The sequence below is a fragment of the Sminthopsis crassicaudata genome, chromosome 3 (assembly GCF_048593235.1).
Source record: "Sminthopsis crassicaudata isolate SCR6 chromosome 3, ASM4859323v1, whole genome shotgun sequence".
Classification (NCBI taxonomy): Eukaryota; Metazoa; Chordata; class Mammalia; order Dasyuromorphia; family Dasyuridae; genus Sminthopsis; species Sminthopsis crassicaudata.
This window is the reverse complement of record NC_133619.1, coordinates 293,731,416-293,748,427: the sequence shown is the minus strand read 5'-3', so window position 1 is coordinate 293,748,427 and position 17,012 is coordinate 293,731,416. Positions and strand designations below refer to the sequence as shown.

The 17,012-nt window shown below is 36.9% G+C and overlaps 1 protein-coding gene across 6 annotated transcripts in view; it reads right to left on the bottom strand.

Annotated features, from left to right (window-relative positions):
- Positions 1 to 17,012, bottom strand: part of PCYT1B (phosphate cytidylyltransferase 1B, choline) — a 116,526-nt gene that overhangs the window by 25,774 nt on the left and 73,740 nt on the right. For all 6 annotated transcript variants that reach the window (XM_074300895.1, XM_074300898.1, XM_074300896.1 and 3 more), the window contains 3 exons: positions 14,200 to 14,316; positions 3,857 to 4,008; positions 2,635 to 2,713 (listed from right to left, as the gene is read on the bottom strand). In XM_074300895.1, coding sequence (XP_074156996.1) covers positions 2,635 to 2,713; positions 3,857 to 4,008; positions 14,200 to 14,316 — 348 coding nt within the window. The remainder of the gene's footprint in view (positions 1 to 2,634; positions 2,714 to 3,856; positions 4,009 to 14,199; positions 14,317 to 17,012) is intronic.

The window sequence follows — 17,012 nt, the reverse complement described above, 5'->3', positions numbered from 1 at the left end:
AATTTCACCAAAGAAATGAAGGAGAAAATAAGTGAATGGGAATGCAAATACACAAAAGTGAAGAACAGTTTGGAAGAAGTAAAAAGCAAACATCATTTCCATAGAAGCAAAGAATATTGATACCATTCCACATTAAAGACTCATAGGGCAGGAGAATTTGTTGCATTGAAAAAAATAAGACCAACATTTCATGGAGCCAGTATGGTACAGGAGAAAGAGACTATTGGCCTCTGATGTTGACTATCCATTAATCTTGAGCAAGTCGTTTATCATCCTGTGCCTCAATTTACTACTCTATAAATAAAATAAAATAAAATAAAATAAAAATACTACTCTATGTAGAGGATTGGATTAGATAAGACTCTATCTACCTCTATTCTACTCTACCTAGTTGGTTCCTACCAACTCTAAATCTATAAAGTTCCTAAAACTGAGCTGAGTTGTTAGAGATTAAAATATCTTCTGGCTTTAGTCAATGATTTTTCTTATCATATCTGTTCTTCCAAGCCATTATTTTTCAGCTTCAGGAAGGGACTATTGTATTTAGTATCATCTACTTTCTCATCAGCAGGCATTTATTGCCTCCCTTTGCAGAGTTAGAGGATGTTATCATCACATGATTGAAAGACATAGCTATAATCAGATGGGTCTTTCCTGAAAAATTAATGTGTATGTCACCTTGTAGGCAAGAATTGAATTCTTTCAAAGAGCATAAAATACTTTCTTCAGATTCTAGATCTCTAGCAAGACAGAACAGGCTATTACATGAGAAAGGGGAATTGTCCCATCTGGACATGGGTCCAGAGGGAATTTGCCACCAGTAGGGGCTGAGGATTTCCCATGGCACAGGCTGTTGGTTTCTGCAGCCAGGAAACCCAGAAAGGCTTTAGCCAAAAAGGAAGGGAATAAATATTCATATAGCACCAATTATGTGCCAAGTACCGTGCTAAGCATTTCTTACAAATATTGTCTCATTTGAAAAAGTTCCAAAATGATGGAAGCCAGAAGCAATGTAGTCATTCTGCCTAGCCAATATTGTCAGTGATTGCAAAAATGAGCGAAGGGAACTGAAGCAAAAGGTAAATTTAGATCAGAAGAATGTCTGTCAATCCCCAAATCAGACACTTTGACCTTCTAGCACATCATCCTCTCCTACTCCCTGCTCAGCAATCTCACTCCTCCTTAGTCACTCTCAGGAGTACCTTAAACCTCATTATCACCCATCACTGTTCAGTCATCAAGATTCAGAACTCTCAGCCACCCTCCTTAAAGTCTAATTTTCTAATTTTTCTCTCCTTCTGCCTCACTCCCTCTAAACATAATCTTCATCCTCACCATGACTTCCATCATTCCATTCCTCTCCAGTGTCCATTCTTGATTCTTTACCGTGCTGCTTTGGCTTCCATCTTGGAAATTCACTCTATCCTTTGACTTCTCACATTGGAAGTACACTCTGTCCCTGGGATCCCTTCCTGACTGATCTCCTAGGACCTCCATTTAAAGGAGAGTGTCCAGGTCAAGCGTATCTCCTCCATTCCTCATTATCTAGGCTTTTTCTATGATACTCCCTTAAGACTACCTTCCTACTCCATCTCATTCCCTTGATGCCATCCTTGACTTCTTGTTCTCTCCTCCCCAAATATCTACTCATTTGCTAAGTCTGGTCCTTTTAACTTACACAATTCATACATACATACATACATATATGTTTTCTTCTCTCCATTTACACAAGCACTTCTGTATTTGGATACCAATTCTTAACTGGACTACTTAAATAGTCTCTTAATTGTTTCCCTGCCTCATGTCCCTGCCCTTTCCAATACATCCACTATATGACTGCCCAATTAACTTTCCTTTAAGGCAGGGACATCAATTTGGACGTGACTATAATAGAGCTGTCAAGAGGTGATGAGAGGGTGTGAATAGAGAAAAGGGAGAGAGATGAGTGATATTGTGAAGGTAAAGTAAGGAAAGGAAGGGGAAGGAATAAGCATTTATATATAGTATTTATATTTAGTTTATATATATATATATATTTTATATTTGTATATAGTATCATTTATGTATAACCACATATAACCACATCTTATTCGAGCCTTCCTCATCCTGAATAAACTCAATGTGGCACTAAAACCTGGAGGGAACTAGGGATAGGGGTATGGAGAAGAGGCAGTTCTTACTCGCTAGCCTTTCTATCAGAGCACAAGGCCAACAAAGGAGCAGCCACAAACTGATTTGGGGGCCCTAGGGGCACACTGCTGCCCCAGCTGCTGCAGGTGCCCAGGGGGATTAATGAGCTGACTCTCAGGCAAAGACATAGGAGGGTAGCGGTGGATGGGGGTGAGATGACTGAAGAAGTACTGAGCCATAATAAGAAAAGGGGATAGTATTACTGAGTTGGAAAAAAGCTCAGGACGGACTATTTCAGGAAGAAGTGGGACGTGACCCACTAGTTAGGTGCCCACTGCTCTAAAAGACTTTCGTCTGGTCATTTTTAGCTAAAATAACCCTACCCATGAATGTTCAGTTTCCACTTCTGGCCTTTATATATGCAAATATGACGGGAACCTTGTGGAACAAGACCTTAACTGTTGTGATGAGGTAGTATGAATAGAAAAGGCCAAGGATCCTCACCTGCTTCCTTTATGTGCTTGTAAACATCATCAGAACCAGCAGAAGAATATGGAATGTCATCATGGGCCACAAAATCAATCTGTCCAGGAAAGAGAAAGGGAAATATTACAGCTGAGCTGGAGGGTGGGGAAAGAGTGGTGCCCAAGTCTTGGGAAAGAGAGATTGGGAATTTGAAATTCATATTTGTGGTCAGAATCCTCTCATCAAGGACATTTTGCACTCTATTTCTATCTAAATCAGTGGGATCTAAGCTCAGAAAGTTGAGTTTATTTTCTCTTCTGGTTCTTCTCCCCCTACATTATAACTGTGGGCATAGCCTAGAGTTCAGTTCTTGTGCCTGTATTCTTCTCTCCCTCAAAAAACCATCCATTTTCCTGCATGCTATAATCTTTGTCCCCCAGCCTGGAATGCTTTCCCTACTCATCTCTACTTCCTGGCCTTCCTTGACTTCGTTCAAGTCTCAACTAAAATCCAAACTTGGAAACCTTTCCTGATCTGCCTTAATACTAGTACCTGGCTTCTTCCATATGATCTTCCTTGGGCCCTGAATATTCACTGATCTGCCTCCTCTCCAACTACACCAATACAAACAAGTACTCCAGTTACTTACACACTGCCTTGTACAACTCATTTTGTTTTAAATCTTAATTTTTTCTAATTAAGAATACAGTAAGCTCCTTGAGGCCAAGAACTATATCTTTTACTTTTACTCTCCCATCATGCTGAGTCTAGGCTGAACTTGTAATTGTGTTAAATAAATACCCAGAAAAATAAAATAAAATAAATAAACAAACAAACAAATAAATAAATAAAATTCCCAGGATTGAAGAGAATCATTTTGTAGTTTTCCTTTTTCTTTCCTTCTCACTGGAAAATTGTTTGATTGTCCTACTGTTACACATACATACTTTTCTGTTAGCTAGTTTAAAAATAGAAAAATCACTCAAATGGAACTTAACCTTTCTTTTTGTTTGTTTGTTTTTAGTGCACACAGCTCTTTATATAAGACTGGTGGGGGATGCAAACCATATAATTTTCTGATGACCAAATATCTCCTCTTTTCTCTGTTGAAGAAATCTGAGGTATATATATATATATATATATATATATATATATATATATATATATATATATATATATATGTAGCTTTCAGGGATGCAAGCATTAACTTGCCTGCCAACTACTGGATTTCATGGAAAGGATGGGGAAGAATGAGCAATACCTTGTGTTTTTCTAGGAACTCTGGTGTGAGTGTCCATGGAGCATCTCTGATGACTTCATCTACGTAGCGACAGTGCCTGAGAGCCTCATATCTCTCTGTTTCATTCATTACTGTGAAGCCTTTGAATTTGTGAGTGAGGTCATCACTGCAAACTGAAAACGAACAAACAAGCAAAGTCAGTAAGATGCTTACAACATCTAGGCTTTTGCCGGATTTAATCAGATGTCCTTGAAGAGGATCCCACTAATTTAACCCAAAAAGGTGGGGGGAGAGTATCACAGAACTAGAAAGGTTATGATGATCGGCTTTAGCTCACTTACAGCCACCCACGGTAATGGAAGATAAGCTGCAATCAATCGACTGATGAACCAGACATTTCATTTTAGCTATTAGATTCAACCTCATTTCTCATCAAACCTCCTACTGAAGCTATTTATCCCAACTACCCATTCTCAGTTTCATAGCCTTTCACGTCCCCTTCCTACTGTCTTGAAAAATTGCTAATCATAAAAGAAAAAAAAAAAAAGAAAGAGAGAGAGAGAGAGATGGCTAGAGGAAGATAGAATAGAAAGAAAAGGTGTAACTAATGTGTGATATGGATAATCAAGTCCTGAATCATGAAGAGCTAACTGTAGTTAGTCCTGAGGTATAATTCATCTTCATACATATATGTCACATTCATGATCTTTTTTTCATGCTTTTCTTCTTACTACATGGCATGAAAGAGATATATCCAAATTGAAAAGCATAGTCCAGCATACCAGAATGATTAAAGAAGATTTCATTAAAGACTACAGAGCAGGAAAAAAGAAACCCATGTTACAGCTTTGGTTCTGATACAAGTCTTTTAAGTTTTGCTTTCAGTTTCATCATCTGTAAAATGGGAATTCTCCTAACAATCTTCATGCAGATAGTGAGAGATCATATTTGGATTAATCTTAAAAATAAAGAAATTATTAAAATACTGTTTTTCACATTACCCAAAGCCCAATTTTAGTAAAAAAATGAAAATTTTTCTTCAGGTCTCTAACAAATTATGGAAAAGACTTATGAACAAACTATTTTAGGGGCAGTCAGGCATAACAGATCAAGCACTGGACTTTGAGACAAAAAGATCTGGGATGCAATCAGACAATGCTAGTTAATATATTCTATCCTTCTGCTCATCTGGCAAATGGAGTTAGATGAAGGGGTATTCCTTCTAAAATACCAAGTTCCATTTTATTTTAGTATATCCTTTCTATATTAGTGATAAGTAAAACTCCTTTTGGTAGCTGTGATGACTTACAAGTGTTTCATTTCATCTCTAAATCTTACTCTGCTAACAGAGTGCTGCTGGTGTAAGGTCTACTCCTAACAATGGACAAATCACTTAAACTCTTTGGGTTTCAAGTCTGGATAAAATAGAGATAATGATAGCACTGGTCCAACAGAGTTATCCTGAGCCTTAATCAGTATAATGTCTATAAAGAGTTTTGCAAACTGTAAAATGCTTTGTCGAGGTGAGCTTTTAGCTCCCTGATCTTGTTGACAGTAAGAACTTGAGATGAGCTTGGGACTTGAACCACAAAGCATTCCTAGAAGTGGTTCCACATTGTTTTGGCAACATCATAGCTATGATTTTAAGAAAATCATGATGGTTACAAAACTCACAAAATATAGAATTTATGTTTTAGAAAAATAGGTACAAACATAACATAGAAATTGCATTTTACAAAGTGCTTTCCTGACAATAACCCCACAAGGTAATTTGTACTAATTTTACCATTCCCGTTTTATTGACTAGAAAAGTAATACTCAAAGGAGTTACAGTGGAGCCAGGATAAAAACCCAGATGTCATGATTCTAAATTAGTTGCTTTATATTTTGCCAACATTGTTTTACCTAGTCTAAATATCTTATTTTATGGGTCTGTTAATTTCCAATTTTCTTTGTTTTTGATCTCTTTTTTGGGGGGGACAGTTATAGTTATCTTTCAAAAGTAGCCTCAAATTCTTTTTGGAAGTAGGTGTCCTTAATACATTAAAATTGGGGAGTTTTTGTCTCTTAAAATGACCTCAGCCTTCACTGGGATGTGTCAATTGATTCCAAACACCTTGTAGCATCAGTGATAATGAAACAGTTCACTTCCAATTTTGGTCATTTCTGAGATAAGCTAAGCAGAGTTGGCAGTCCTACAGCACAGAAGGGTTTACTTTATGGAGCTGTTACATAGGTAAGGTAAAATCCATACCAATTACGGTTTTTAAAGATGCCATTTGTTATTCTTTAGTTGCTTTTTGTGTGACTCTTCATGGTCCCATTTGGGGTTTTCCTGGCAAAGATGCTGGAGTGGTTTGCCATTCCCTCCTCCAAAGATGCCGTGGTACACTATAAAAGCAGGGCAAGTAACCGGGGCAACTATGACCAATATGGCTCTTGCATTCTGGTAGTAGGACACTCATCCAGCATTCCTCTTGAGCTTGAGCATCAGTTAATTATCTTTTGTGGTCTTATTAAGTTACTTATACGTTAATGCATTGATGTTCAACTTCAAAATGAAAGATTTTGAGCTAGAAAAATGTAGCTAACAGGGGTAGGAAACAGAGCAGAATGTTCTAGGACACTCAGGCTTTGAAAGTGTTCTGCCCAGGCTGAACAAGAAGCTGGCTCTAATAGAGATCATGTAGTCCTCTAAAAGGAACAGACGTACTCACAGAGCAATATAAGTGTGTAGCCCTTAAAGAAAGCAGTTTTAATAAGACCAAAGATTGATTTAAAAAAAAAAAAAAATAGCTATTTACAAGTGGGTAACAAGACCACTAGATGGCAGTAATAGAGTGCTATATGATTTTACTAATTGCAATATGGATTTTTTAAAAGCAGAAATTCAAAATGGTGGAATCACCTCTACTGTCTGAAAAACTGATTTTGTATAAAATGTCCTTCCTTTGCAAAACATAGGGGACACAAACTCAAAACTAAATCACTACCCCAAGGAACATTTTGAAAGGGTTGTTTGATAAGTTGAGGCAGAAGTTATCAGGCTACCCACTTAGGTGGAAGAAGGACAAAATAAAGAGGAAATGTGTGAAAAAAACAAAATTTGTGTCATGTGAATATATGTCGATACCATGTAGATAAATGTAGAGGGTGTCATTCTAAAGAGAGACGCAGGTGAACTTAGACCTGGAAGGAACATTCCAGGTCACCCGGTTCTCTCCTTTTATTTTACAGAGGAGGAAACTAAAATACTTGGATGAATCTTTGTGATTCAAAAGCCCTTCCCTCACAAAATTATTCTGCCTTGGCTTGGGGCATGAGTCTTAATCTTTTCTGTGTCATAGACACCCTTTGATATTCTGGTTAGAATAATGTTTGGTTTTTTTTAAATGATTAAAATAACATATGCACTATCATATATATATATATATATATATATATATATATATATTTTTTTTTTTTTTTTTTTTTTTTTTTTTTCCTTTCAAGTTTACAGTTCCCCTAAAATATATCCATGGGGAGCCTGGAACCCAGGTTAAGAACCTTTAATTTAAGATGATTAAGTTTCAATTCAGTCTTGCCTGTACTTCTCAGGGAATTGTACGCAGATGAGTGACAAGAGTTCAGTTTATGCCCCAGAGGCAAATTTATTGTCTTCTTTATACGTAAATGAGCTATTCAATCCTTCCATCCTTTCTCTGGGGAAGGTCTGTCTATTTTTTTGCCAGACAATTTTTCCTTTTATATTTCAACATCTCTGTCTAGTAGGGACCACAACCCTTCAATTTTGCTGAAAACTCTTAGGTATACTTACAAGACTGACTAAAGTCAGTGCAACTAAGCTTAAAACAGCACTAAAACTATTGGGATACCCTGTATCTCTGTCTCTGTCTCTGTCTCTCTCTTTCTCTCTGTCTCTCTGTCTCTCTCTCTCTGTCTCTCTGTCTCTCTCTCTCTCTCTCTCTCTCTCTTTCTCTCTCTCTCTCTCTCTCTCTCTTTCTCTCTCTCTTTCTCTCTCTCTCTCAATCTCTCTCTCTCTCTCTCTCTCTCTCTCTTTCTCTCTCTCTCTCTCTCTCTCTCTCTCTCTCTCTCTCTTTCTCTCTCTCTCTGTCTCTCTCTCTCTCTGTCTCTCTCTCTCTCTCTTTCTCTCTCTCTCTTTCTCTCTCTCTCTCTCTCTTTCTCTCTTTCTTTCTCTTTCTCTCTCTCTCTCACTTTACCTATTCCATTTATTCCTTTATCATCCATCTTCCTTTCATCTTTCTGTCTATATGTATAAATATTATATGTGCATATATACACATATTTTGTAAAAGTACTATTTTATAAAAAGTATTTATAAAAGTACATTAGCTGTTATCACAGGACCAAACCATTTCTTTTTCTATTTGGCCTTGTCTTTGGACTTAGACTGATAATATCTTTTGGAGCTCTATTCACATATGAATCCCCATTTGTAATGTGCTACACATGGAGAAAGAGGTGAAGAACTGAGGAGATTAGAAAACTAAGTAGGAGTGGGAATTGAGTGAACATACTGACTCCATCTTGTGACTCAGTGAGCTTAGTCCAATTTCTGTTCTGTGAGAAAAAACTTTATTCATTGTGGGAATTGTGGGAAAACTTTATTGCATTTTTTTGAACCTAGCTTTGTATGGTTGGGAAGGACCACTCTGACTGTTGCTTAGAGATCCTTAACTAAGGATCCAGATTATGATGACCAGAATTTTGATGCAAGGAGTTTTCTCACAATTATACATCCCAAGTAACCCCTATGTCTTATCTGAAAATTGGCACCATACTGATTCATCAGTTATTGTTTCTCATTTTCCTTTGTTTATAACACATGAGAAGAATGGCACACCACTTTTTTTTTTTTAATGTCAGAGAATTGCACTTGCTCTCTCTCCTCCCAAATTGAAAGCCTCTAATCTATCATCCTAATAAAAAATCAAATTATCCTGATTAATTTGTAATTAGTTGGTCTGATTTGATTATTTTTAATGTATAAAAGTCTGTCTTTCCCTGAATTCAGAGACCAGGGCCAAAGCTGAGGAATGCTACTGGTTTCAATTTGTGGGGCAAGTTGGCAAATATTGCTTAAGAAATTGATACGCGTGTAAGCTCCAACCTTTGTTTCCTCAGTCATTTGATCTTTGAACTGCCACAGAGGGAACATCTGCCTAAGTTTGGTACTAGAGTATCCTTGTTGAATATTCTGTCTATGCTATTTATGCAAGTAAACTTTTATCTTATTTTATTGCTTTTAACTGTTGGAATGACCTATAAACCCAAACTAACAGGCCTAAGGAGAAAGCACTGAGACTCTCCTCAAAAAGGCAAAGATTTGATAGAATTGGTTTCATCATGAACTCAAAGGGAATAAGAAATATAATTTTATGGGACAGTTAGTCATCAACTTTGCATGATGACGATAATGAGCCTAAGCAGAGATGATCATGAAGATAATTGCAACTTGCCTAACATCTGTTTTAGAAGATAATAGCAGATGACACACAGCATGTGTTTACAAAACACTTTACATGCATTATCTCATTTGAGCTTTATCACAACCCTGTGAGATTGCCTATTCCTATTTTATAGATGAGAAACTGAAGTTCAGATAGTTGTCTATAGTCAGAAGGGAAATTTCTGCCCATATCATCTGATTCCTGGGTATCTAGATTGTGCAAAGGATTAAGTGCCCTCCTTGAGCCAGAAATACCTGAGTTCAAATCTAGCTTCAGACACTTACAAGCTGTGTGACCCTGGGCAAGTCACTTAGCCCTGTTTGCCTCGGTTTCTTCTCTGCAAAATGAGTTGGAGAAGCAAATGGCAAACCACTACAGGGTCTTTGCCAAGAAAACCTAAATGGGGTCATTGGGAGGCAATATTGAAATATCTGGACAACTACAAACTCCAAATCTAGCCTAGCATCCTTTCTGCTGCACTAAAGGAGTAGAGAATTTTTATAAAGAATTTAATGAGAGTCCCTAAACTATTTAACACATACTTTGATATTCAATGACTCAAAGGAGAAAATAGATAGTAGTTAAAATGGCAAAAATTATACTTAAAAATGTGATTGCAGAACAAGAAATAAAAGACATTGATGATCCCCCAAAGTATTATTGATCCCTGTGATCTGAACTCCACATATGACTAAACTATGTTTATATCAACCCTATTCCTACTATCTGGTACCCCTAAAGAGTCCAGAGGAAGTTCCCAAACCATGAGCTTTCACTCTTCTCAGCTGATTACCAAATAAGTGGAAATGTATAATTTCAAATCATTGCTCCTATAAATTAATAATAGCTTGGTAGAAATTTCTGGAGCTTTCTCTCTGCTAGTATATTCTTTAAGAGCCCAGATCAATCTCCATGCTATAAGGCATTAGGAGAAGTTACATATATACACATCTATATCTATATCTATCTATATACAAATATAGGTATGTTTGTATACATATGCACATATCCTTATGTTGGTGGTTTGGGTAGGCTTCTATGGCATTTATATTTTATATATAAAACATATATATTTATTTATATAAAACATTTGATATATACATATACATATGTGCTGAGAGAGAGAGAAAGAGAGGGGGGACACACTGAGAGAAATATCATGACATAGTATACATTGTGCTTGCCTCTAAGTCTTAGTGGCTGAGTGACTCACAACAATTGGGCACTAGACAGTATTTATCTATTCTGTTCCTCATGGTTACTCAGTCTTTTCACACTGAGACTCCAGAGACCCTGTGCTGAGGTTGAGAACAACATAACAATCTGCCATGAGTCATTTAAATATTTTATGGGTCCATGGTATAATTTATCTGGGAAACACAGCTGCATAGCATCTAGTAAGTGTCTGAGGCCAGATTTGAACTCGGGAAAATAAATTTGTCTTAATCCAGACCTGGCTCTTCATACAGTATGGCAACACCTAGTTGTTCCTTTTATAGGACTTAGGGTCCAACTATCATTACCTTTCTGCCCCTTAAAAAGAAGATTGAACATAATTATTTCCTGTGTTTCATCTTCATAACAATTTTGTTTCATTTCCCTACTTTCCCTTCTCTCAAGCAACCTTTCCACCTATTCACTTTCTTAAGAAAGCATGTATTAAATAGTGAACCTTTTCCTTTTCTACATCATAATATATTTTTAAGCACAGAAAAGTCAATTTTTTTCTGGAAAACTAGAGCTCATAATAAATAAAGTTTTCTCTACTTCTAAACTCCCTACTAATTCCAGGAAGTAGGTCATGAAAATAACCAGGGATTTTTAATGACCCGAGTTTATTGAGACATCTGGACCCACTTGAAAGAAGGCAGTTGTTTTTGTCTTTCCCTCTTATACTTCTTGGTGCTTACCCAAAGAATAGGAAAGTCTTTTATCTATCTACTATGTTCAAATATGTTCTTTACTATTCTAATACTCCCTAGAGAAACTGACTACAGAATTTACACAATGGGCTGAACCCATTCAATCCTATCACTCAAGAGAGGGACCAAAGCAAGGTTAACAAGGGAAGGCTTTTTGATAATAAAGAATATCAAGACCCCAGGGATAGGATCGAGGGGCAGGCAGAGTTAAGCTGAAAAATATTGCTATGTCTAAGTGATTTAATAGTTCTTGTGTTTCTTTAAGTTATCATGTATTTCTATCCTAATTGATTAGTAAAACATTTTTATTCTCAATTTGTCTTCAGTGAATACTGAGAAAAGCACTGATGGGATTTCACTATTTCCCAGGACAGCAGAATAGTGATATGATTCTTCTGATCCTTGATTCAAAAGCTTTAATGGCTCCTCCTCATCATTAGAATGCTTTTGGTTGGCATTTAAAAAGTCTTTTCCAATTTGCCTTCAACTGATTATAACCCACCTTTTAAAGTTTCATTAAAAGATTTGGATGAGAGCAAGGAGAACTGGTTTTTTGGGGGTAGAGGTGGCTATTTTTTTGGGGGGGGGGCTAGAACTGGGCTGTCCCCTTTCCAGTGTTCTCCAACCTCCAAGGAGATTTTGGAGTTGACCTGAAAGCAAACTGCAAAGAATTACTGACCCTGATCTTGCGGAAGGAGACTTGTGGTCGGGAGAGGTCGATATGGAAGCCAAGTACACAAAAAAGTGGGGAAGCAAAAAGGAAGGAGGAGAGTAAATAGGAGGTTACAGGTGATTGTGGAGTCCTGAGCCAAGGCAGTAAGGATGCTGCAAATTTAAATGAAATCCTGGACAAATCATATGCTCTTAATACAGATGGTTGGGAAAAAGGACTGGTGATTTTATATTGCTTTCCCCTCTCTCCCTCCCCAAATAGGGGATGGAATGTAAGATGGGTCACTTAATTATTTTCTATGTTGTCACCTTTCCTCCCATATTGGGAGGCATTTACTTTTGCTTTAAAAGTTTACTTGGCTTTTTAAGTAGACAAATGCAAAAAAAAATCTATTGATCAGTAAAAGGGTTCAAACATGGATGTACTCTAAGAAAGCTTCACAAATAGTCTGAAGAGAGAGAGATCTTTTATTCTAGAAAAATAAAAATTCTGGCATGGACTGAACCTGGGGACTCAGGAACTACTTTTGAAAAGTTCAACAAAATGGATAAATAATATTGAATTGTATACCTTGAATCTGGGATTCAGACACCTGTAAAGAGGAAACTCTTAAGTTTGAGAACAAGAACTACAAGAGAAAAAAGTATCATCCCTTCCTTTGTATCATCCCTTCAGCAGCTTTGCTGCTGGCCTGGCTTTTAAAAAACCAAGATATGACATGGAGGGAAAAAGAAGTTACTTGAAAAGGGAAAGTCACATCCCTAAAAGGCCAGCTGGGTGGTATAGTGGATAGAGTCTGGTCCTGGAATGGGGAAGATTCATCTTTTTGGGTTCAAATCTGACTTCAGACACTTACTAGCTATGGGACTCTGGATAAGTCCCTTTATTCTGTTTGCCTCATGTGTAAAATGAGCTAGAGAAGGAAAGGCAAATCATTTCTAGTATTTTTGCCAATAAAACTCCAAATGGAGTCACAGAAAGTCAGCCACAGTGAAAAACTACTGAGCAGCAACAACCACCACCATGAAAAGGGAGAGGGACCGAGATGTATGAGCATGCTGAATGAGCATCCTTGATGGTTAACAGTACAGCCTGCCTGGCTCTCCCACAGCACCTGCAGTCTCCACTGTTCTAGACATTTCACTTGATTCCTCATATTTTTATTTGTTCCAGTCCAACTGGTCTGTTTGCTGTCTCTCCCATGAAAAGTTTCTCCATCAGTCTCTATATCTCTGCCTGAGCTGGCCCCCAAGTTTGGACTGTTTCCTCTCCTCACTTTTACTCTTGTACTCTGTAGTTATAGCCAAAGCTCCGACTCAGAACCTTTCCTAATTCCCTGAGTGGTTAACCTTTCCCTCAAATTACCTTGCATATAATTTGTCTTTATTTGTTTGTGTACATATTATTCTTTTCAAGTAGAGTGTAAGCTTCCAGGGGGAAAGAACTGTTTCATTTTTGCTTTTGTAACCTTGTGCCTAGCTTATGGTAGGTGTTGAATTAAGAGTACAGAAAAGGTCTTAATAAGAGTATTCATTTAAAATTAACAGCACATGTCTTTTGAGGAAAGTATGTTAGGATTTAGTAGTAGAGGCTCTTTCTCACCCTCCCACTTATTTATTCATACTGGCCCTACATACAATATGTAAATCTCTTTCTCTGACATACTTTGCATAAATATGCAATTGAATCATTCAAGCTTTTATTAAATTCCCACTTTACTCATAGCACTATATTAAATGTGTATAAAAAACAGAGACCATGTTTGTCCACTGTCATTCTGGTTTTTCCTAGTGTTTCCTATGTAAAAAATAGGAATAAAATTATTTTGCCCTAAATCGTCTGAGAAATATAAGATTATGTCTACTAAGTGATTGAATTTCATGGAGAAAAGTAGTGTGGAAAGCCCAGTTATCCCTGAAGTTCTTATAGTTCCAGGGCACTGAGAATAGGTGGTATCTACTTCCATGCTCTTTCTGTTACTGGATGATATTTTTGGGGAAAACAATTGGGGTTAAATGATTTGCTCAGAGTCACACAGCTTGTAAGGGTCTGTGGGTGGACTTGAACTCAATTCCTCCTGATTCCAAGGAGTCACTGTATCTCCTAGCTTCCACTAACTGATTTTTATTTAAGCTATTTTCAGAGATTAGACAAAAGAACACAGGCAAATTAGAAATTATTGCTATCGCTATTCAGTCTGAATTGAAAACATAATATTTTATTTATTTTATTTTGATGGCAGGCAGGAGATCCACTTAGGAACTAGATAAAGGAATGAAGGGGAAATTCAGGTCTTACCTCCTACCAGCAAGTAGCTGTTGGGAAACAGTGTTTTAGCTTGCATAAGTGCTCTAGCATGGCCAGAGTGGAAAAGGTCGAATATTCCATCTGCATACACTCTAACAGGTCTGTCAACTGTGAATAAAAGGAAACACAGTCATCAGAAAGAGGGGAAAATAACATTTATGAGTTAGTCAGTCAATAAATATTTATTAAGTACTTACTATGTGCCAGGCACTGTGCTTAGTGCTGGGAATATAGATAGGAAAAGGAAACAGTTCTTGCCCCACAAAGAGCTCATAATTTAATGGAGGGAAGATAATATCCAAAAGGAAGCTGAAAAGTGGGGTCGAGGGAAGGAAGGTAACCTGCTCAGGGACATGATGAGGGAGATATCCAGAGGAGTGTAACCAGGTGAGAGGTGAAGAGATGATGGATTCAGCCATCCTTAAAGAGAACTTCTTTTCCACTAATCTCCTCCAATCAGAGGGGCCCTGGATGCAGAGAGGGTCTTGAAGAAGTGTGACTTCCAGGGCTGAAATGATCTTAAAAGATGAACTCTCCTTAAATGGATGGCTCCCACATGCATAGTTTTATATCTCTGTAAAGATCTTAGAGCACTATACTTGGGAATCAGGATGACTCATTTTCCAGAGTTCAAATCTCGCTATGTCAGTCTGGCAAATGAGCTGGAGAAGGAAATGGAAAACCCCTCTTAGTATTTTTGCCAAGAAAATGGCAAATGGGGTCATGGAGAGTTGGACACCACTGAAATGATTGAACAGCAATAAAAGGCTTACTTGAACAAGGTATAGCATCTATCCTTATTTTCCTAATTGGATAGTATTTTGGCTTTCTGCAAAAACTTAGATTCGTATTATAAACAGCACAGAAGAGAGCAAAATGAGAACACACATTTTTTAGTAAGCATGAGAGAGGCAATGTGGGACCATGGAAAGATTACTGGCTCTGGGGTCAAGGGTATCCTTTCCAGCTTTAGCTCTATGATTTTATATCAAAGAACAATATGTTTCTGTCCTTGTTTTGCTCATTTTTCATAGTTGTAGATAATCTTTTATTGCTCAGAATTGAGGCAAGGGAGAGGGCAAGGTTGAAGCTGAAATGAAAGGAGACATTTGGTAATCATGAATAGTTTCCAAAGTCCAAGTCCTTCTGTCCAGTGCTCATTTGTCTCACTTTTCTTGGGTTACTCCTGTCCGCTTCAATTTATACCTGAACAGGAATAAGCCATTTCCTAGAAGGTCCAGTGACACGAAGGAAGGAACCCATATGATAGAACAGTATTCTCAAAAGAACAATGCCATCCCCAAGTTAATGATGTGATAGTTGTAGACTATATACTTCTTTCTAGATGCAAAACAATCTAATTAATTTGAAACACAAGGGATAAAGGAAAAGAATGCTGAATTAACTAGATTCACACTGTTCGATATCTTTTAAGAGCAAATCACAGAGGATCAAGTCAGCTGGGGAAATAGCAGTTACTTCAGATTAAACACTATTTTGAAAAAACACATATTGGCTTCACATGATTTTCCTGTACTCCTAAATTAGTCTTTGAAAATAGAAATTACTTTGCAGTGTAGCAAAGTACCCTTGATTCCAATAAGCTTATTCATTTTGACTTTAATGAAAGACTGCTCGCTATAACATACATATACACATATATCTTAGGGAAAAGGAAATTAAAATTAGCCAGGATTTAAGTTTTTACTATTGATTGAAGGTCATTGAGATAAATTAATCCAAGAAGCAGGGAATGCGAGAAAGCAGAACAATGTATATAAAGATATATGTGTAAAGCCACATCCTAAATTAGAATAGGGAATCTTAGTCTCTTTTGAATGATAACAAGCTGTCATTGTAGTTTAATTTTATATACTAAAACTAAAATTGTACAATGTGTGTTCATGTCTTATGTCAAAGAGAATTTAAATATTTTGAAAAATCTATAATGTCCTTAGTATATCATGTAACCAGGATTAATAATCTCAACACCAACCAGAGCTTCTCAAATCTGATAGTCTACTGGTTTACAGACAATGAGAAAAGAAACATAATAGGATGCATGACATTCTTTCCACCTTCAAACTGGCATTATCAAAAAAGAATTTGCAGCTAATTCTTGCATATCTACAATGATATAGATATTAATTAAATATCCAGCTAATCTGGAACAACCATATACATCCAACATCGATAACTAGAATTTAAGTACTTGGCATATAATAAAATGTACTTGATTCCAAATAATATTGATTACAATTTCATAGTTCTTTGATTCCAGGAGTATTTTAGGATTCTCCTATTCTTAAGGGTCAGTAGCCCCAATTTGTGAAACAGGAAAAAGAAATCGGTTTATTTCAGCTTTCTGATTCATTGCATCTTGTATAAACAGCATTTATGATATGCTCATTGGGGTAAGGTATTGTGTTGAGTAATGTACAAACCTTTGCATATTAGGTCTTTGCTTCATTTAAATATCCTGGAATCTAAGAATATAATAAGCAAAACAGGAAATTGTACAAATACTAACTAAATATATACATTAAAATATTTACTTCCCTGCCTCATCTTGCCAAGATGGTTGTCTAAACAGGAAATCTATTCTAGCAAAACCTTGAAATTCATAACAAAGAATAATGATCAAGAAATCCAATGAAAAAATGCAGTAAATGACATCATCGAAGGCACTCCTCACAAACACTGAGAAAGGGGCACCTTGAGCAAAGCTAGCACAAATTCATCCAGAGATTGCTCGCATGTTACCTTCCAGGCTCTGAGTTCAGAGGTGGCAAGAACTGTCTCTT